The sequence below is a fragment of the Saccostrea cucullata genome, unplaced genomic scaffold, assembly GCF_032062105.1.
Source record: "Saccostrea cucullata isolate Sc308-1 unplaced genomic scaffold, CSIRO_AGI_Scuc_v1 ctg118, whole genome shotgun sequence".
In the NCBI taxonomy this organism is placed as follows: domain Eukaryota; kingdom Metazoa; phylum Mollusca; class Bivalvia; order Ostreida; family Ostreidae; genus Saccostrea; species Saccostrea cuccullata.
In genome coordinates this window covers 638365-661388 of record NW_026938921.1, presented here as the reverse complement: position 1 = coordinate 661388, position 23024 = coordinate 638365, and the positions used below count along the sequence as shown (strand labels likewise).

At 33.1% G+C, this 23024-nt stretch overlaps 1 protein-coding gene across 2 annotated transcripts; it reads left to right on the top strand.

The window, feature by feature from the left end:
- The first annotated feature begins 219 nt into the window (after positions 1 to 219).
- On the top strand, positions 220 to 18507 carry LOC134251773 (ATR-interacting protein-like). 2 transcript variants are annotated; one of them, XM_062734187.1, is made up of 16 exons: positions 220 to 460; positions 2469 to 2619; positions 2912 to 3050; positions 7079 to 7433; positions 8722 to 8891; positions 9262 to 9712; positions 10124 to 10204; positions 10686 to 10875; positions 13472 to 14027; positions 14383 to 14556; positions 15096 to 15178; positions 15689 to 15831; positions 16336 to 16424; positions 16705 to 16785; positions 16982 to 17207; positions 17651 to 18507. In XM_062734187.1, the coding sequence occupies exons 2-16, from the start codon at positions 2516 to 2518 to the stop codon at positions 17737 to 17739; spliced, it is 2931 nt and encodes a 976-aa protein (XP_062590171.1). In that variant the 5' UTR covers positions 220 to 460; positions 2469 to 2515; the 3' UTR covers positions 17740 to 18507. The 2 variants fall into 2 exon arrangements, with proteins under 2 accessions (XP_062590171.1, XP_062590170.1); XM_062734186.1 differs by having other exon boundaries at positions 220 to 471.
- Positions 18508 to 23024: the final 4517 nt, after the last annotated feature.

The window sequence follows — 23024 nt, the reverse complement described above, 5'->3', positions numbered from 1 at the left end:
CTGCACGTGTTTTTTTTTTGGAACCGCGCCAATACATTGATGGGGAAATAAAGTACATTTACATTTGGTAATTTTATCTCGGACAAAGACATTGGAAATGTAAATATTAATAAATAAATTATATACGGTAGTCCGAATTTGTTATAGTCCGACTTCGTTATGGTCTGTTATAGTCCGACATTGTTATGGTCCGACTTATCTATCACCTGACAAAAAATGGCGGTAATTGTGAATTGTGCTGAACAAGTGGCAAGAAAAATCGTGGTGTGTGTGTTTATTTTGGAAAAACACACCAATTAACGTAAAAGAAAAGATCTGTTATACATTGTCATATTTATCAGACCAGTAGTATATATTTGATGACTCCTAATTGAGAATGTAATGTATTTAAGTTGCTTAAGCTGATATCGAAGAACATTCCAACCTGCTGACAGTAACGTGGAAGTTATCCTGAGGAACAGTTGGTCTCTGGTAAGAAAGATTGACATAAAATAAATTTTTTCATTGTTTTGTTGTATATTTTACTAAGGTTTGTTGGGAATAACTTACTAAGAATTTACTTTTTTTAAATGGAGTTTCGGTGTATTTCGAATTTTCTCTTCAGTGTTTTTGTGCTGCTAATTCAGGTTGCCCAAAGCAGTGCATTTGCACTTATTGATTATCTAAATTGCTAAATATCTATCTTGGATTGAAAAGTTGATTTTTATTTAAGGCTAAAACTGAGAGTTATTTTTCTTTAATTATCACCTAAGTTATTAATAACTAACTTAAACATGTTAAAAATGTAAGTGAATAAATAACTTAACAATTCATTTAATTATGAGTTGAGTTAATTTTTGTGTATTTGCAATCCTGTAAAGTGTAAGAAATGAATTACTTAAATATTTACCTGTATATATTAGTGTACATGTAAAGAAGAATGAACTGAAAAGGAATGAAATTTATTGGAGTGAGTTAGTCCTCGCGTTAAAATGTTAGTAATCATGTAGCATAGTGATGGGACATTTTTGCCGAAAATCGATTGTCGGTTGTTGGGAGCTTTTCGATGCTACTAATTAATTAAAAAATAAATGTGCCGACATTCACACTGTCAGAAATACATCAGGTCCAGTACAATCAGTACATTTAGCTACGTAGGTAGAATTACCTACGTAGCTTTATTTACCTACCTCAGGTAGCTTGATTTAGCTACCAAATGAATTTATTTCTATAAAAAAGCATTTTTCTCAGGATGTGCAAAAACTATCATGTTGATGCAGTGATCATTTTCAACTTTGAACTCATGTGAAAACAATTCAGGAAAAATTCCCTCTTGAAGAAATGTCTTTTTCTGCGCAATTGCAATCAAAGTTCTGAAAGTTTTGGGGCTATGTATGACAGTTACTCCTTGAATGAAATGACAAAGAAGTCCAGTTCTGGTTAACATGATAATAGGTTGGTAATTATTCAGCACAATGTGAAGTAATCATACTCAGTCATGCCTCACCGCACGGACAGATAACCAAACAATGGAATTACATGTTTTGCTCTAAATTGACCAAACGCAGCAATGTTTAAACTATCTCTGCTTTGGATTGTTTTTTAAAGACAACCTAGTATAAATATCAATAGTCATTTAACTGCGATTTTTTGCCTCTTTTCCATAAAAAGAAAAGTTACATTGAAATAGCTAAATAAAGCTACCTGAGGTAGGTAAATAAAGCTACGTAGGTAATTCTACCTACGTAGCTAAATGTACTGATTGTACTGGACCTGTACATGTCTTATTTCTAGAAACTTCCTTTAAAACTTGTAAATCCAAGAAATAAATACATGTAATGAAAGGTGGGACTAATATCCCATTGAATGGAATTTTTTTAAATAATCAATTCCGATGCTACTTCAATATATAGTTTAAAGTAAATAAAATATTTTCCACTTAACTAAAAGAAAAATTAATAAACATTTTTGAATATTTTATGTAAGTAAATGTTAATTTTGTAAAAGTCTGACAGAAATGTGAATAAGTTTAACTTTTTTATATTTATTTCATTTAAGTAAAAAATTCCAATTATAATTGATTATTTTATCGATTATGCCCAGCTGATTATTACCTATAATTGATCCTATTTTTTTCCCTATTTCCCATCACTAATCAGTGTTTTCCCTAAGAACTGGCTGACGGCCAAATTGACCGCTTCGATAGGTAAAAATGCCGCCTAGAAATCAAAATTTCTTGTAAGGTTAACATAGTTCTGTTCATTTACATCAACCCTTAGCCTGTAATAATCGATGTTTAACCCTTTACTTTAAAATAAAGGGAAAACACTGACTAATGTAGCATAAGCAATTTGCATTTTGTAAGATTGAATCAACTTGATTCAGATGCATGTCAATTTGGATTTCTTTTCTGCTTTGTTTTTTTAGTATGATGCAAGTTGGATTTCATTGTTTACTGTAAAAAAAAGAAATGTTAATTTTTATGACAGGAATCCATAAAGAGAGAACAGCCAATAGCAAACCATGAGGATAAAGCATGGCCAATAATCCCCTTTTTTCCTGCATAAAGGGCAAAACAGGCAAGCGCTTTACTTATAACCTGGAATCCAGTAAAGACAGTCCTTTGCCTGGTAGCTATAGGTAATGTGTAGAAATAATTCTATAGGCCATGGTCCTAACCCTCCAAGTGGTAAAACCCACGTACAATATGTATAAAGAAAAAATATATCATTTAATTGTTTGAAGAAATATATGAAGATCAAGAATACTGGTATAACCACATGGCTAAGCATGACCACCCCCTTTATTTTAACATAGTCAGTTTCCTAATTCTTTGTTTGCTTATTGAGTTATATGTATGAAAAACAAACATTGATAATAATTTGAATGTGAAAATGGGCATGACTTTTTGAAATCTGATTTCTCTCTTTAGACCCCTTCAGTCCAGCAATGTAAACATGCAAGGCTCAACCAATCAGTCTCCGAGAGCGAAGAGAAGAAAGACCGAGGAGAAGGCAGAGGAGGACGAGGAAAAATGGGATGACGATGACGACGACTTTATGTTGACACAGGTCTGTACATATATTAAGGCTTTTAGACAATGACGATGACATGAGGTTGACGCAGGTTTTTTATAAAAGACACCTAGATGATGATGACCTTATGTTGACGCAGATCTGTATATATATGGCACTTACTTAATAGTTTGTATGGGGGTCATAAAACTTGGACAAGCTCACTTTTTATCTCAGTCTCATTTTTACCAAAGGAAAAGTGAGACGGAGATCAAAAGTGAGCTTGTCTAAGTTAAATGGCCCCCAGGCCAGGACTGGTATGCAGTTCATGGCAGAAGTGTGATTTTGAACAAAGTAAAACCCTAAGATTATAGTAACAGATACTTTGATTCAAAATATCTTGATATCAAGCATAGCAGCAAGCTTGTCTAGTGGTATGATTTTAAATACATATGTATATTCTAGTATTATGTAGTAATGGTGTGATAGCTAGCTGTCATTTTAGTTTATTGATTTATCACGGAAATGAAGGTACAGTTTTAAGTGAAAAGTACAAGGTATATGCACTTTTCCCTTTTTCTTTTTATAATTTAATTTTAGTTTAAGAACTAGTTGATATCAAATAACATAAATTGCCTAATGCCTACGTCACAATGAATAACAACAAAAGTGTATAACTCCGCTTGACGTTTCTTTTAAAATATGCTCAATTTTAAGCCAGTTTTGGAGGCAAAATTGTCTTATTGTCTACCCTGAAATGAAATTATAATGAATGGAGGTTATTTTAACCTATGTTATAGGATATAACATAACTTGGGGCAGTTTATGCTTTTTTATAAACCGCTGTTATTGACTCCCATTGAAAATGTACCCAATCCAAAAAATTTTTCAACCATTATGAATAATATTTTTCAGTTTCAATTTTTCAGCACACTCACTTTAAATACCCTACATACTCTTTAAAAATCAGAGGTTAGCAACTGCAAGCAAGGAATTTTTTAATATTGGCCTTGGTATAAGACAGGGTCTTATCAATTTCTCTTTGTTAACAATTTATCATATTTTTTCCATGAAATAAAACCCATGATAATGTTTTGTAAAAGAAGAACACTTTATAGCTTAAAATTAAATTCTTCTCATATTTCTTTTATTTAAAAATTAATGAAATTTTCATAGAATCAAGAAGACAATATCAGTAAGTGATAGTATCAGTGAGATTAAATTTGACCATTTTATATTAGAGGCAAGGTCAGATCAAGGTCATTATCTTTTTCCTTGACATTAAGAATATTTTAAAAGAATACTGTTGCCAATCGTGTGATGCTTACTTCTATTTCAAAAGTTTAAAGATTGTTCTTTTTGCATAAGAAGATTTTACTATATCCGGTCTATTGCATGATATTACCAAATTTACATAAATAATATAACTAGACTGGATATTGGCTAATCCGAATTTTTTCCGTTTTTCTTAATTTTTTAGGATATATTAGTTATTTTCATATGCTTCCTATATTTAACTTTTTCTTATTTTCACAAATAATAAAGTAGTCTTATAAGTGTACAAAATGATACAAAAATAAAAAGTTTTGACCGTTTATTAAGAGATAAAAATACTTTTTGTGGATTTTGGGCTCAACTCTATACTTTGATTGGAAGAGTTTAAAAGCTAACATAGTTCTAGTTTGTTTGAAAAATCGTATTTATTTGATATATTTTGAAAGTTTAGTCCCTTATTATTAATCTAACTTACATTTGAAAATTTCTGCAAGTCTTTGATTGTCTAAAAATTATAACTAAATTAGTTGTTATATTATAATTTTGAGAGGCAGAAAAGAAGATATTTTCATACGCCACCATTCCGCCAAAAATGTAGTCCTGCTATTTTTCAAACGCAGTTTACCATTTCTATTTAAAGTTGTACAATTGTGAAGAGGAAAGAAAAATATAGTCTTTTAAATCCCTTACACCTAAATATACAAGATATATGAGCAAATATACTTTGAATGTTTCATCTAGTCAGAAACCAGAGAAGAATCCTACCTTAAATTAAAAACCTTCCCTGTTGGTTTGTAGCCTTGTAACAAAATTGGAAATTTTAGAAACTTTGAATTTCAACACTTACAACTGTACAGTACATATAACCGATGATTCACCTTGTGAAGAGATTCTTCGTAAAATTAGATTTGGTGTAGTTTACATTTATTGTACAGCTTTAGATATGAGATGTAAGTATTGTTTGGGGTTTCAGAATTTATTAACTTGAATTATTTTTGTTTGAATGGAATTTTTTTTAACAGAATAAGATAACATATAGCAAATAAACATAAAGTGTGAACATGGTAAATCAAAAGCAGGTGTCAGTGAATTTCTCTTTACTTGATTGCTTTTTTATCCCCGAAGACATGTTCAACATAATTTAATGAATGTAATTTTTTAATTGCTTTCAAAAGTAGATTATTTTTTGAAAACCATCCACTTGTTTACTGCTTCAGACTTTCACAAATTCTTAAAAGGAGGAAGAAAACTTTCTACATTATTTCTAACATAATGAAAAGAAATTTTTATGTCACTTTATTACACAGAAGAATGTTATGGAATCACATGTTTATTGTCTGTTTCTGCCCAGCATGTCTATAAGAAAAGATGCCATTTGTTTCTCATTACAAGAGCTTTCTAAATTATTATGGAAAATGAGTTTGCGACCTAAAACTTAAGTTTTTAGCTAACTCAAAAAATACCAGGTTTGTAATGATATGCCTCCTTTATATTTCAAATGTACCAGGTATTTTATAATTTTGTCTAGGTATGTTTACTTTAATAGAAGGAAACAAATTGAACTGGTACAGTATAACAGGAAATTTTAGCGAGATGATTATTTAATGATTTTCCTTATAAATTGGTCTTTTATTAGCTCACCTGAGCCGAAGGCCCAAGTGAGCTTTTCTGATCAAAATTTGTCCGTTGTCTGTCGTTGTTGTTGTCGTCGTTGTCGTCATAAACTTTTTACATTTTCATCTTCTTCTCAAGAACCACAGGGCCAATTTCAACCAAACTTGCTACAAAGTATCCTTGGGTTAACGGGATTCAAGTTTGTTCAAATGAAGGACCACGCTCTCTTCCACGGGGAGATAATTATGAATTTGTGAAAAATTAATGGAATTTTTAAAAAATTCTTCTTCTCAAGAACCACTGGGCCAGGAAAAATGAAATTCATGTGGAATCATTCTCAGATAGTGTAGATTCAAGTTTATTCAAATCATGACCCCTTGGGGTAAGGTGTGGCCTCAATGGCGGATAAAAGTTTTACATAGGAATATATAGGGAAATCTTTTTAAATCTTCTTGAGTACTTCAGGAAAAATGTAGAAAAAATCTTTAAAAATCTTCTTTTCAAGAACCACTGGGTCAGCAAAGATGAAACTCATGTGGAATCATCCTCAGGTAGTGTAGATTCAAGTTTGTTCAAATCATGACCCACGGGGGTAGGCCGCAATGGCCAAAGAAAGTTTTACATAGGAATATATAGGGAAATCTTTTTAAATCTTCTTCTCGAGTACTTCAAAGCCATGATTAGTGATATCTATATGGAATCATCCTCCTTTAGTTTGTTCAAATCATAACACTTCCCCCAGGAATAGGGTGGGGCCACAAAGGTAGATCAAAGTTTTACATAAAAAAATAAAGGAAAGATCCCAAGAACAGAAAAACTATGTTTAGTCATATTGACATGTAAGCATCCTCATGTATTGAAGATTTAAATTTGTTCAAACCATGGCCTTTTGGGAAAGGGAGGGTAGGGGATACCATACCCCCCCCCCCCCATCTCAGTAAACTTTTCAGTTCTGACCTGATCTGTGCTTTTTCCTAGCCGATGTGCTCAGGTAAGCGATGTGGCCCCTGGGCCTCTTGTTTTTAGCAAGATGTAATTTTAGTGATTTTAAAATGCTCACTAAAGAAGTTATTACAAATAAAACGCAATAATTTTTTTGTTATATTCAATTATAGCAATCTCAGCACCCTAGCTAATAATGCCAAAATTAAATCCTTGCTAAAAATTCTGCATATACAGTGTTTTTTTTTTTACAGGAAAACATTGCAGAGATAGATGAAATGGCCCGGGCAGCCATTAGTGGACAGACAAAGCGTAATCAGACAGATCCTGGTCCCTCCACCACGCCCCTGTCACGGCAGCCATTCCCCAAGGCCCCCTCTGCTCCAACGCTCACCCACAAGACTTCCACCCCTTCAGGCAGAGTGACGTTTAAGCCCCCCATAGGTCCTGGTGTGTCAAACATTTCCCTTCCCCATCATTCTGATTCAAATTCCTCTAAGAACACTAACTCCTCCAGAAATTCTAGCACTACAACAACATATCCTGGTTCCCTTTCTTCGGGCAGAAGGTCCACCAGTTTATCTTCGCATGACAACTCTTCAAAATCTGGTATACACAGAGTAATATTACTATCCAAAAATTTTGTTTAGCTAATTATTAACAATGATTTATGTCTTTCTTTCTTGACATAATATTACAGTGAAACTAGCCTAATCCCTGTGTTGTGTATTCCAAAATCTTGGTTAATATGATGTAAACATAAACTTAAAGTCCTTTTCAATAGTTTAAAATGATGTCTAATCCGGAATGTTGTCCAATCGGACCATTTTCTAGGAACTGATGAGGCCAAGATCAGACAAGTTTCACTGTATTTTTATGGAGAGATGATCGTCATAATAGATCAGTCAGGTTTACGTTGACCGCATGTGTCAGTGGATGCATCCGCAATAGAAAATAGCAACAGCTGTAAACCAGTTTCTTTTAAAACGTTCACAATGAATAATAGCTTGAATATAAAATTAAATCAATTGTATCTTCAATTAATACTACTACAAAACAACGATATTATGTTTAATTTTTACGCAAGAAAAAGGTTATGGTTGTTGCGGAGAATTTCTAGTATAGGGTAAAAATGAATCACATTTTAGGACCGATTACTGTACAAACAATCTTAAATACGGTAAAATAATTACAAAATAAACACGAATACAACAAGACTATAAAGATTGAATTTCTTAATCTTAGCTTTACTTTTACGATCTTCAATCCAATTTTACAAATTACAACCTACGATATTGACCAGTAATGCCAGTATTACTGTATTTATCCATTTCCTCCATTTGTTTACCGCGCCTTATCTTAAGTCGATTGTACTTGTAACATTAGAGTCATGGTTGTAGTTAAGATGAATCACTTATAAATTGAACAACCCTAAATGGCAATTAATTAAAATAAAATTTATGAAACCCTTCATATGTCTTATTGACTGAAAAGAAATTAGGTTGCAATTGATATAAAGGACTGGACATTCTCTTACGATGTATGTACAATTTTTAAACATGATTAGAAAGGAAATTAGGCCCTTACTGTAATTGTGTTAATCTGTTTTTTTTAAATTTTATTATTATATTACTTAGTCACTCTTAACCTATTTATGATTATTGAAATTATATTTGACGGGCGTATCATGAAGCCTTTCAGGCTTTTGATTTTATTTTTACTAAATCTTGTTGACATGGAAATGATGCACCTTCAACATCATTTGGTGCCATTAAGAATTTTTCCTCTCTTTCAATTTGAGAAAGAATCCAGTGTATAGCGTCATAACTATGTAATAATTAAAGCTATATATGGCGTAATCTGAGCTTATTTGACTGAAAAGTGTTTTTGTACTTAGCTGGATCAGTGGAGATTCCCTTCCAGCCTCCAAACAGGAAGCCTAACCTGTCCTCCAACAGCAGCTCCTCGGTGTCCTCAGAGAGCCTCGGAATGAGGAGTCCAATAGCAGAGGGCATCAGGGAGGAGCTGGAGAGCTACAAACAGCAGTGTGATCTCCTTAAAGCTGAGGTAAACTGTAAAGTCAATTGTGTGTGTGTTGGGAAGGGGGTTGGAGGGTTAATTTACATGTTTTGTTGTATGGAGAGACACAGGAATACATTTCTACCAAAATATAGAAGTTCAAATGCATAATCACTGAACTCTTTCAAAACCTGGAAAAGAAATCCTCTCAAACCATTTTTTCCCTCAAACCATGAAAAGTTCACCCTTTGAACATATGTGGTTTTAAAGTAAATTTTCTTTTTTATTGTAGTTTTATATAGTTTGTAAAATGAACTTTTTAAATTACACTTTAGTATTCATTGTCATTTGCAAAAACACAAATTAACAGATTATGTGCTTTGAATGATAGTTTTAAGTATTTGGGATTTGCCTTCAGATGGACTCCATAAAACAAGAACTGTATGTCAAGGAAGGAGAGAACAAAATTCTTAGAGAGAAACTCGATACGAAAGAAGCAGAACTCAGTGCAAGCAAACAACAAAAACTAAAACTCACCGAGCAACAAATGAAGGAACAATCTCAGAGAGAAAAACAGCTAAAGGCTGAGATTCAGAGTCTCAATACTCAACTACAGTTCAAGGAGCGCGACTTGGCTGAATTGAGAGAGAAATGTCGAGACTTGGAGACTTCTGTGTCTGCCGCAGGGGATTCACAGATTCCCTCTACGTCCGCCGCACACCATAGCCCAAGGGTCAGAAAGGTCGTGGTGTCCCCCAAGGGAAAGAGAGGGGGATTCCCCAGTACCAAGTCCTTTTTGGCCGAGGAGGGTTCTCAGATTGTTCATCCTGCACAGAGTAAAAAGGAGGAGGTGGAGATGGTAGATGTTGGTACGTATTGTGTTATTTTTTGCTTTTTATAAGCAAATTCACAAAATATAAAATATACTGAAATTATATCAACTATAATGTGACATAAAAACATTACCATTTTTGAAAAAAAATCTTCAGTCGTAAAAAATAACTTGCGCAAAATAAAAACTGTACAAATAAACTCTTTTTTACAAAATTTTCAACATGCGAATAAAAACGGTTATACGTTATTTTGACATCAATTGTGTAAAAAAGAAATTGATGACTGTAATATAATCATTATTTTTTAAAAATTTTGTCACAGAATGAAAATTAATGACATTCAAAAATATCATGAAGATGTTTCTAAAGATATATCTTAAGCTTCATTTTGAAAAGAGATTGTGACATTTTTGTATGTAATTTACAAAATGATGGCATTTTTTTCAGCAATAACTGCTGATATCAAGGAGGGAACAGAGAGGAAGGGCAGAGCTAGAAAATGTCAACTGAAAGTGGAGCCCTCAAAAGGTGAGAAAATTATGAATCATGAGGTGATAGATAAATGTGATAGAAGTAATGTTTCAAAAGACACAGGTTGTTCTAAGATGAACTGAATGAAGGGCAGGTACTTACAATGTTTAAATCTGGCAGAGATCAAGCAAAGTTTAATTATACTACTGTGTGTCTTTCTAAATGCTGCTTTATGAAAGTTTTACCATGTTACATGTACATACATGTCTTTAGGTGTGTCTAGGCGATTAGGCATAAATCGAACTTATCAGGTATAAAACATTTTCATTAAACAATGAAATATTTATTTTAACTATTGAAAACCAACTCTTTATAATACTGAAGGAAAATATCCTACAGTTTGATAAAAGGTCTCATTTTTGTACATTTTGTGACTTAACATATTACTTAACTTCAACTTAAACAAAGCATTGTGCCTGACTTTTATACATACACCCTTTCCAAATAAAAATAACCCAGTCTGTATTTATTTTTCCAGGTGCTGTAACAGGTAACCACTTCCTGTCTAAGCTCTCTGAGGTGAGTTTACAGGGATTACCCGGTCCAGGGAGCATTCCAGACCGAGGCCTGATGGGATTACTCCAGATGAATCCCCCATCCATGGATCTCCAGGCCTTCCTGTTTGACAGGGACAGTTCTAAGCAGCTGTCACCAATCCCAACCAAAAGGTAATACTTCTCAAAATATCTGTGCTTCTCTTCACTGCTTCTGTAAATCACAACCAAAAGGCCTGGGCTTCTTTGAATTCCAGTCAAAAGGTTGTGCCCAAATCAAACTTCAGCAAATTCTGTGCCTCTTAAATATCCCAACAAAACTGTGTGCCCCTGTCAATCCCAACCAGAAGGTCTATATGCCCTTTTCAATCCCAACCAGAAGGTCTATATGCCTCTGTCAATCCCAACCAGAAGGTCTATATGCCCCTGTCAATCCCAACCAGAAGGTCAGATATGCCCTTGTCAATCCCAACCAAAGGTTTAATTTTTTCCTAAAATAAATTACTGTGTAAAGGGATTTCTCACAATGGGATTGACAAGTTTTTCTTTCAGGTTACACGGCTATCATACGTACATACCGTAGTATTACCTAGAGACATATGCAATTTCTTTTGTTTATTGCCATATTTTAAACTTCGGAAAGTTATTGTTGGAAGGTATGCTTCTTAAAAATGTCACTTTCACAATCTTTTGATACCAAAATAACATGAAAAAGTAAGTTAAAAGTAATTTGAGCTGCATGTTGATTGTCTCCGAGGAGGCTGCCATTACTGATGTTATTTTTAGACGTTATAATGTCACGTGTTTCCGAATGATAGTGCACATGTACCTTATCTGCCAGACAAAGTAATAAATCATTTTTTAAAAATACAATAAAATAAATATTAATTTTAGGTTTAAAATAACTGATAATATTTAACACCCCTTTTGAAAGGAAGCCAATGTTGTGACACACGTGCTCTTGTCAAAATAATTACCTATCAACACCCCTCTTTATAAAGCAATGTTTTTACAGGACAGCACTGATATCTGCCATGTTAATTGTTTGATTATTTTCTTTGTTAAAAAGGTCTTTATGACCTTTTATGTGTGAGCATGTGTTGTGACTTTAACAATTAAACATTGTTAAATGTAATTTTACCTTATCTTATACTTATCGGCCTCTTGTTTAAATAATTGAGAGACAAATGAAATATAAGTTATGCAAAAACTTTTAATAAAAGTGGTATCATTTTCCAAAGATTTAGAAGAGGAAAATAACCCATACTTTCATGTTTCATTTTTCCAGGTTTTCTGATTATCTAGAAAAATTAGATATGACAACTGATAAAACTTTCAACAATATCTCTTGCTTTGTTGAAATAAAATTATTTCATCTAAGAATATGGCGACGCATTATTTCAAAATCACCGTAACTATTCTTTAAAAAAATCTGTTAATACTTTCACGGAATATTATCTTGTACTTTGTTGAAATAAATGAATAAATAATTTTCTCCAGGATATGGAATGTCAGGATTAAGAGAAGTTATAAAGTGTGCATTTTAAAAAAAAAGTGTGTTCAGTAAATTTTTGACACTTAATCCTTGCGAAAGTTCAGAACATCGCTTGGTAAATTTTTCTGTTGCGTATAATACATCCGAACTGCGTTTTTTTCCCTAGTTTCAGACTCAAAAAGGGGGGTGCGTATTTTACATCAATGCGTATTATACTCGGCCAAATACGGTATATGCCCCTGTCAATCCCAACTAAGGGCGAAACGATTACACGTGTAAACGACGACGTTTCGATTACATGCTCTAAACGTTTACAGTTTCAGTAAACGTTTACACGAAGGTCATTATCAATGTCTATCAGAAATAAAGTTTAACACAAACAAATTGTTTTATTTCATAATATACAAAAGAAACACTGTCTTTGACCATTTGATAAGCAACAATCTAACCCGGAAGCATATTGAATGAAATATATAAAACCCGATACGGGCTAACAAAATTATCCGTGCTAATACTCTTTTTACAACACTGAAATATAAAACTTGGCATATTTTGATTGAATCACATTTTTACCAAAAGGCCTGTTGACAGCAGGTCTTGTTTTACTTTTTTCGAGATTAGAAGAACCATTTTTACAATTATTTTTTCTACGTCCGGTAGCCAAACAAACCAAGCAGTTGGGTGACGAGGTAGAAAGTGAATGAGTTTATTACGTTTAAATCATAATGACCAACAATAAATTTGTAATAACAACTCAAACTTATATTAAAGTGAAATAATTGATTATTAAATTCGAGTTTCACGAGTAAGTAGCCATAAAAATCCAACATAGAATATCTCCCGTTTAAACAATCCGTTTAAACGTTTACAAAGTTCAGTAAACGTTTCACCCTTAATCCCAACCAGAAGATCTATATGCCTCTGACAATCCCAGATAAGATTTTCTCAGTTATGCATTTTCATGAATTTTACTTTTCTACATTAGGTTATTAGGTCTGACAAAATTTGGTTCAGTCCTGTGTGTTTAATGATTACACAGGACCAATATGTTCTGTGTGATCCTAAAAACTTTCACATTTAATATACCTTGTCCTTTTGTGTTTTGAAAGATCCACTTTTCAGAGGGGCTCCAAACTAAATTTTAGCAAAGATTATCATAGTTAGTATAATTGTAGCATAGGTTATTATATCAATTTAAAGACTGGTTCTACTTTTGAGATGGGAAAAAATTTCAATCTTGAAAATCAACCTACATGAAATATTTCAATCTTGCAGAATGTCAGACAAAAAGCCTGTTGTTGAGAGACCAAAGCTGAGACCCATAGTGTCCACAAACAGTTACTCCAGGGCAATGGAGGGCATCCACAGCATTCTGAGTGGAAGTAACCAATCACCTCTCATCTCTCTTCTGGATTTGTCTCATACCAACATGTCAAGTGACCAATCAGCAAGCTCCTTACAACCACAGAGATTGTCTTCTGAAAGCCAAAGTGCTCTCTTGTTTTTACCCTTACTCAATGACTACTTGTCCCATTACATTGAGATGATGAACTGTTATGTGGAGAGAGGACAGACTCTACTGAGTCCCCAGAGCTCTTCATCTTCTTCATTTGGACCTTCCAGTTCATCAGATAGTACAATGGACTCCCTGAACAGCTCACTGAACACACTGCTGCGAGATGGAGCAGCCTACGCCAATAGCTTAGAGTCACATGCTCTGAGTGCTCTTACTGTTTTATATAAACTTGTTCTGTATTGTGATGCTGTGAGGGAGATTCTGCTGTGTTCTGATGATGTCTTGTCAGACTCCAGTGTGACAAGTTTTGAGAAGGTATGAAAAGAATATTGCATGCTTGATCATCTCTGTTGGACACAAATACAGTGGAAGCTGTCTAAGCTGACCCGTGTGCAATCCATTTTACTGGGAATTTGAGCATTCATTTTCTCCTCAGTTCAACGTATTTCCATGTTCTTTACACTAACATGCAATTTAACATCCTGATATTCTGACATTAAAGATTCTTTATCTCCCAGATAGTACAGATTTCCCTGTGTTCCATTTAAAGCATCTTATGTCAAAATAATAGAAACAAAGTTATTTCACTAAGAATGCCATTTTGTTAAAGTAATTTTAAAAAATTTACAAACGAAATTCTTTTTTCATCAGAATTTTTAAACTGCTGTAGGTTGTGGAAGAGGAGATGGAGCAGGAGAATCCCCCCTCCTCCCTGAGCTCTATATCCAGCAGTCAAAGCAGCACCAACAGCATCAGACAGAGTGTACTGGACTGTCATCTGCTAGGCAAGGTCATCAGACTGGCCAATCCTGGCAAGGCATCCAGTGAGGGGGAGGAGCCAAAGGTAAGATATGTATGTTTACACTAGACTGCCTAATCGTCATAAAGCATTTAGAGAGAGGGAGGAGCCCAAGGTAAGATATGAATATTACCACCAGACTGACCAATCATCATAAAACATCCAGCGAGGGGGAGGAGCCAAAGGTAAGATATGTATGTTTACACTAGACTGCCTAATCGTCATAAAGCATTTAGAGAGAGGGAGGAGCCCAAGGTAAGATATGAATATTACCACCAGACTGACCAATCATCATAAAACATCCAGCGAGGGGGAGGAGCCAAAGGTAAGATATGTATGTCACCACCAGACTGACCAATCATCATAAAGCATCCAGTGAGGGGTAGGTTAAGTATATACACTGTATATTGTCACCAGACTGTCTAATCACACAAACCATGTAATGGGGAGGAGTCAAGGGTACAGTATAAAGGATAATCCATATTCAAAATACAAATCTGTTGTAGTTTTGTAATGCCTTGTTGTTTTACAACAATGTTAAGATCACTATGTCAAGATCTTAGGCAGCCTATTTCTTTTTACAGAAATATAATGAAAGGGTCATACACAAAGCACTGAGCATCATCAGGGTTCTGAGTGAGCACTGCAATGAGGAACAGCTGGCTTGGTGAGTACATGTATACAGTAAAAATTGTATAATTTGGAAACCTGTAGTTATAGACATTGGCTGGATGAGACAACTTGACAACATTCTGCAAAAACATCATTTTAAACAGCTGAAATTACCCAAGGAGACTTAAAAGTGCTCATCTTAATAGGAAATTTTGGACCACACAATCAGATCAGACAAGCCTCCAGTGATGAAATGATGACACTATACATGAGGCAATTTAACTTTTAGTTTTTTTCTGTATTCTGCTATCAATAGTCATATAAACATGTATCTCAAAAGAGAGCAAAATTAAGAAATGGCATGTGCATTAGTCACTGTATACAGGTATGTACAGGTTTAATACATGTATATTAAAACATTTGTTAGTAGCATTTGTCAAACTGACCAAAAAGAATTCTTTTTTCATGCAATGTAAACTTTTAAAATCTTGAACAAAAACTGTTCACACTTCCAGAGCTATATTTTTGAATATCCATAAATCAAAATTAAATTATTTTTTTACAGTATACTTCCAGTCCTTGGGAAGGGGGTACTCTCTAATTGTATGAAGTGCTCCTCTTCCCCTGCTGTTGTTTTGGGAGGACTAGATGCCTTGTGCTCCTTAACCATACATGAAAAAGCTGTTTTAATGGCTTGTTCCTGTCCAAGTAAGTTATTTTTTTTTCATTTTTTTTTTTGGAGGGGTGGGGGGGAGGAGAAGGATTAATCGGAATGAATTCAGTATTATGAGTTGAAAAAAAAACATTTTATTGTCAGATCTAAAAATTTTTCTAATTGCATTCGTTTGTCATGTTAATGCTGCAATTTAAAAATTTCTTTGTCGTATAATCACCATGATAATATACAGAGCCTATCAGGGAAAAACAAATATTAAAAACAAAACAAAACAACAACAAAAATTTAAGAGACTGTAAAATCACATATTTTCGAGGGGAGAAATTTTCTTGGTTTGAGGAAAATATATTGGTTTATGGGGATTTGATTTTGTGGTTGAAGAATTGTTCAGCAGTTAAATAATTGTTTGAAAAATTGCATTTCATGGACATAAATTTCTTGGGTCTCTTCATACCTTGAAAACCACGAAAAATTTGTGATTTCACAGTAAATACCTTTATAAAAGTACTTTATCAACTATACTTTCATTTTGGTAGATCAATGTGTGTTTTTGCCCTTGTATCAGCTGTGTGCATTACCAGGAGCTTTGTTTTCAGATGAGATCCTGGTAGAATTTGCAGCAAAGGTAATTTATTCCTTTCTTAATAAAAAGGACCTTATGATTAAAATGTAATATATAAGTTAATATGATTTAATTCTTTTCTCAAAGTTTGCTCCATATTGTAAAAAAATATTTCAACAAATTTCATTTTTATTGCCTATTTATTAAACAAGGAAAGTTTTTGCAAAAATGAAATGCTTTTATTGAGGAGAGGGTCATCCTATCTAAACTTAGCCAAGTTTTGCATTGAGTCTTTTTTTGTGAATTAATTTTACACTCAGTTTCCTTGTCTTATTTTTTCCAGACATTACAATGCCTTTCCAATGTTGGGAGTCATCATAGAGCAGGGATGAATCTTCTGTTGGATACACAATGTAAATTGCAGGTTGGAATTTTTAAGACTTAGTTAAAATAAAACTGTACTTTAAAGCATTTAATTATTCATACAAAGATGTTTAAGAATTCTGAAAATCTAAGCAGGGCCTTACCCAATATGATCCACACTTGCCCTTCCAAAGTAAATATAGAAACATCAAAGGTAAATTAAAATTTCTGTTTAACACTTTTTATTTTTACTTCAGTTGCAGAAATCAACAGTACTTCTTTTGCACAAGATATTATTGCTATACCAATCAAATCAATCCTCTGAAGCCAAAAGAGTTCTTCAGAAGGGGACATTACTCCTGCATAACCTCAGCCAAGTAGATGGCCAGTTTGAAGAACACCACTATGTTGTCCAGCATCAATATGTGGAGCTGATTTGTGGTTTGAACACCTTGTTTAAGCCTTCAGAGTTTGAAAATGAACGTATGTATATTTCATAAAATTTGAGTTTGTTCAAGTCATGACCCATGGATGATAGGATTGGGCAACAATGGGAGACCAAAATTTTACGTAGGAAAATTTAGAAAAAGTTTTTTAAAGTTCCTTTTAACCACAGCAAAGGCATGATTAGTCATAATAATGTGGAAGCATTGGAGAATGATAAAAGGATCATATTGACATGTTACTATTCAATGTTCTATCTTTAACTCATCGCTAGAAGCATACTTACTGTAAAAATGTTTTTATATACATGTATGTACCTCTCTCGGCGATTGTTTTTATATACTGGTACAATATAGCAGTTTTTATTCCACTGATTTCACTAAGTTATAGAAAATTTTTCATTCAGAAGTTTTTTTTTTCTTGCATGTAGGTCAATGTAATAAATATGTAATGATTTGTAATATTCAGACATTTATCTCTAGGATGTGCAATAACAGAGTTGTGGTATTTTGGACGAGAGGATTCCGATTCCTCACAGGACGAAGAGGAAGATGAAATGGAGATCAGCTGATGTTTGTCCAAGATGTTAGTTTCAGCTGATATTCGTTCAAGACGTTATTGAGATGGAGATCAGCTGATATTTGTATGTGAGGATTAAATGAAGATCAGCTGATATTGGTTGGTGATGATGAAATGAAGATCAGCTGATATTTGTCCAAGATGTTAGTATCAGCTGATATTCGTCCAAGAAGTTATTGAAATGGAGATCAGCTGATATTTGTCCAACATGTTAGTATCAGCTGATATTCGTCCAAGACGTTATTGAAATGGAGATCAGCTGATATTTGTCCAAGACATTAGTGAAATGGAGATCAGCTGATATCTTTATGTGAGGATGAAATGGAGATCAACTGATATTGGTCCGTGATGATGAAATATAGGTCAGCTGATATTGGTTCAGCATAACAAACCACTTATTGACCAAAGCAAGTGACCATGATGAAATGGGGATCAGCTAATGTCGTTCCAAAGTAACAAACCACTAAAGAATCTGAATCATCCAATCAGCTAGTACATTTAAAATCTATAGTAGTATCTTGGTTTTACATTGTATTTAATAAATGGATGTTTAAGAGAGTTGTAAATATTTAAACAGAATAAAATGTTATTATGTATATATCTTGAGGAATATGATTCAGTTTTAAGTTATTATGTACATAAGATACTATACTGTGTAGTAATACATGTATAGAAATATAGGCACTGTGACAATATAATCTCTGCACACTAACGTGATGAGATTTAGTAGTTTTGGAATTGCATATGTTTGTTAAAGATTCTGTCATTGTTTGTTGAAATAAACAATTATGTATTTATTATGAATTGAATGCTAATTTTTTAGTGTTTAATGCATAATGTTGAAAAGGTATACACTATACACACGATAGAGGAATAACTTAACAATGCACTCTATTTAAAGCAATATGAGCTGCATTTTTGAGAATTTTATTTTGCTGTTAAATTGTGTTATTTTATAGACTAGTTATTGTTCATTATAATAGCTGTCTGATAAGCATTGATCTATACTGGTAAGACTAAAACAAAAACAAGATAATTCAAAAGTAACTACATGTAGTTTATTATATACAACACAGCAAAATATCTACACACTACAATTTAAAACATTCAGATTGGAAAACTGGGGACACACAACTGTTCTACAATTACAACTAAAATATGCTCATCCCCCTTAAAAAACAAGTTGAATCATGGGGGAAATACATTTTATAAAAAATATCTCCCCTTTAATAGTAACAATTTTGGGGGATGCTTTACAAAAGAACATTTTTTACACAAGTTATCCCCCTTATGTAAATAATACATACAACCTTAAAAAACTTGGGGTGATGAGATAAAAAAAATTTCAACAATTTGTAACGAATTGGCCTTGGCCATTAAAGATGAAAAACATGCGTCAGCATGTTTAGATGAGTATGACAATTACATATGTAAATATGAAAAATGTAATGTCATTTGAGAAAGATATTAGAGATGAACAATGTTTAGACATGAAAAACATACGTCAGCATGTTTAGATGAGTATGACGATTTCATATGTAAATATGAAACATGTAAAGTAATTTGAAAAAGATAATAGAGATGAAAAACATGCGTCAGCATATTTAGACATGAAAAAACATGCGTCAGCATGTTTAGATGAGCATGACGATTTCATATGTAAATATGAAACATGTAATGTCATTTGAGAGAGATAACAGAGCTGGAAAAAACATGCGTCAGCATGTTTAGACAAGTATAAATCATATATCAGTTTGAAAAATATGAAAAGTTAGTAAGATAGTAAAGAAAAACATGCGTAAGCATGTTTAGATGAATAAGCAACTTCACACGTAAGTATGAAGCATTAAGCGTCAGTGAGACAAATATATAAAAATGAGAAATTGGCATGGCGCTGGAGAATTGAATATCTAAATCATGAAGTATACTACATAAATTAGTTGAATGATACCATATGACATACTCAGTACACTCAATGTACAAAAACTATATACATAAATTACATGCAGTGCGCAATAACTACCTATAAATGTCCCCAAGGCACTGACAACAAAGGTGAGAGGTGGGGAAGGTGGCGGTTGAAATCAAAAATGTAAACAATGATTTTTGGAAACACGCACCAGCAATGAATTCGATATAAGCAATGACGTCACGAAAAGATGCTAAAGTGAGCACAGGGGCTTGTGTAGAGAAAACAAATCAGTTTAAAAAATTAGTACCTCGGAGAGAAAAATGTATTTTTCTCTCCGAGGTACTAATTTTTTAAACTGGTTTATTTTCTCTACACAAGCCCCTGTGAAGTGAGGCTGGGTTATGAAACAAAAACAGGGTAAAGAGGCTCTAAGGGGGAAAAAGTAGGCTAAGACAAAATAAATTTGATACAACAAAAACGAAATGTGAAAACAAAAATAACTTCTATAAACATAAATTATATACATAATTCTTATATTATGATAACTTTGTATGTAACTTAAACCTTTATGATCAGTAAGACTGAAATAAAGCAGAAGAAAGACTTCTATATACATTCCAATATACAGTTTTATATAAGAAATCACTATTGTATAGAACAACAATAAATTAATTTTGATTCAATTGAATCTTATAAATAGTTCTTTAATCACAAATATGAACAACAGAAGCTTATTAACGTTATTTTTTTCTGTCATTAAAATAGTGATTTACAATTTTGCAACAAAAAATTCCAACATCAAAGTTACAGCTCATATTGCTTTAAGGATGAAAGAACTGGGGTTAATTGTTAACTCAACTGCCCTGATTCTTGGTTGTGAATTTCATGGTCTCTCTCTCTCTCCCCCCCCCCCCTCCTGGGGTCTGAGGGGTGGGGTCAAAACCACTAGAATTAATGCAAAAATGAAAATAATAACTAAAGGCTCTTAAGTTTTTGTGTGTATTATTGGTATGTACATGTAATTATAAATCAGACAGACTTGTCCGTAGCATGTTAGCGCTTCATGAAGAAAAATCCCTACATGACACAAATAAGTGATGTACCCACCAATACCGTTACCTCACACAGAACCTAATTAATAGGTTAATTATCAGGTGTTAGTGTAAAGTGCTGGAGAATGATATTTCCCATTCCCATTCCCAAGTAACTTTAAGCCCAACTAGGGATGAATACTACCAGACTTCCTTCAGATGCTGTAGATCTGACCTGCATTTTCCAAATGAGTGACCAGGTTATTTAAATTAAAGATTTTAGAGCAGGTCCCCTTTTCAAGTGACTACAAGTCCTACCTGGACCAAACTTGCATTGATGATGCATTTCGGGGTAAAATAAACCTACTTCGTATGCTGAATCTGCATCATTTTGTTTTTCCCAGAACTCTGAATGTTAGCAATTTTTTAAACCACAGGAGTTTGCGTACCTATCAATTTTACCGAAATTTTAAGTAAATTAGAAAAAAATACGCAATACCTATAATAACATTATTATAGGCATTGCGTATTTTTTTAATTTACTAAAAACTTCTGTAAAATTGATAGGTACGCGCAGCCCTGTGTTTACACAAATTACCATGGAAGATTAATCTAGGAATGAACACTACCATACTTGCTTTGCATGGATGCTGGATCTGACCTGAATTTTCCAGATAAAAGACCAGGTTGTTTTGGATTAATTAGCTGTGTAATTTTATGGTCTGTTATGATTAAACTTGCACAGATGATGCATTTAAGGATGGACACTTTCTTTGGATGTTGGAACTGAAAGAAACATTTTCATGGGTTGTGACGTTTTTAAAGTAGATTTATTCCAAAGAAACTATAAGTCCTACTTACATCAAACTTCATGGATATTGATCTCAGGATGCACACTAAATATCAGGATAATTAAAAGTTGCAAGTGATGTAATGCTTAATGAAAGATGAGCTACAAACTTGCAAATTAAAAACGCAGACATTAATTGTTTTCATAAAGCATGTAAAGCGAGTGTGTAGAAACTGACATTTTGCTAACATATATTTTTTCGCATTAAAGCTGCATATTGATATATCGAGAAACAAGCATCCAAGATACAAATATGAAAATGTCAAACATTCCGGAAAAAAAAGATATTTGTAACTAGAAAATGGCTAAAAGTACGAGGAAATTAATAAAAATATTCATTATTAAAGAAAGAAAAGAATTACGAAAAACAGAAGGTTGAAACAAAATCCAGCAGAGATTTCTTGATTTCTGAACTATAGTGTTTCCCCTCTTTAATTAGATCACCTGGTTGTTTTTGTTTTAATTTGATGTTTATCATTGACCGTCTGTCGAAAATTTTGCGGTCATTTTTTAACTCGAGAGTGAATTTCTTTAAATTCTGGTCACCTAATTACATCTACGTAAACATGCCTATAGTTTTTATGTCAAAAACCAAAGCTTCCAGAGTATAATAAATTAACCGTCTAGCTGTTGTAAATTTTTCAGTCATTTTTTAACTCGTGACTTTTTAAAAAAATTCTGGCCACTAAATTACATCTACCTAAAAAGCTTTTGGATTTTAGGATCAAATACCATAGTTTCTCCCGGTGTATATAATAATAAATGATAATACTATCTCAGCATCTAAAGCTAGGTTTCAAAGTGGACTAAATTGGTTGTATTACAAAAATGCATTGTGTCTTTAAAATTCACTGTACTCTGGACACATTATTTTGATACAAGCAATATTATCTCTTCTATGTTTTAAGATTTCTATGCAAGATTCGACATTGTGATCTCTAGATCCATAGAGATTTAAAATTGTAATGAAAATTTGAAGTTTATATTATGCATGTTATATGTGAACACCACATTCCCGTAAAAGGAGATTTTTTAGCGAGGATTTAATTTTGGCATTATTAGCGAGGATTATGAGATCACTAAAATTGAGTATCGCTTAAAATTAATTGCGTTCTATTTCAAAGCTTCCTTAGTGATCATTTTTAAAAATCGCTAAATTTTCATTTTGCTAAAAATGAAAAAGCAATTTTTAAGGACAGATCGCAAAATTTTCCTCTCGCTAAAATTTCCACTTATACATGTTATGCGGTGTGAGATATTGTTTTTTGCATCGTTCATTTAATACTCGTTCAAAATATTGCTTATATATATTTAAAACTATATATAGAAGTCCAATTTGATAGGTCTTGATAATGTGTAAGCAAAATGTTAACTATATGTGTTTAATAAACAGTGCAATAAACCATATCTCTAGGTATGGAATAAGGATAAGTTAAATACAATGTAAATTTTTGGATATATCCAAAGGTCGAGTTAATTAAAGG

Bases quoted from the DNA above. Each gene is read 5' to 3' on its own strand.
- LOC134251773 (XM_062734187.1), top strand. From the start codon at position 2,516: ATGGCCAATAATCCCCTTTTTTCCTGCATAAAGGGCAAAACAGGCAAG. The intron at 9,713-10,123 runs GTACGTATTGTG...CATTTTTTTCAG, and splicing joins GGTGGAGATGGTAGATGTTG to CAATAACTGCTGATATCAAG. The intron at 10,205-10,685 runs GTGAGAAAATTA...TTATTTTTCCAG, and splicing joins GAAAGTGGAGCCCTCAAAAG to GTGCTGTAACAGGTAACCAC.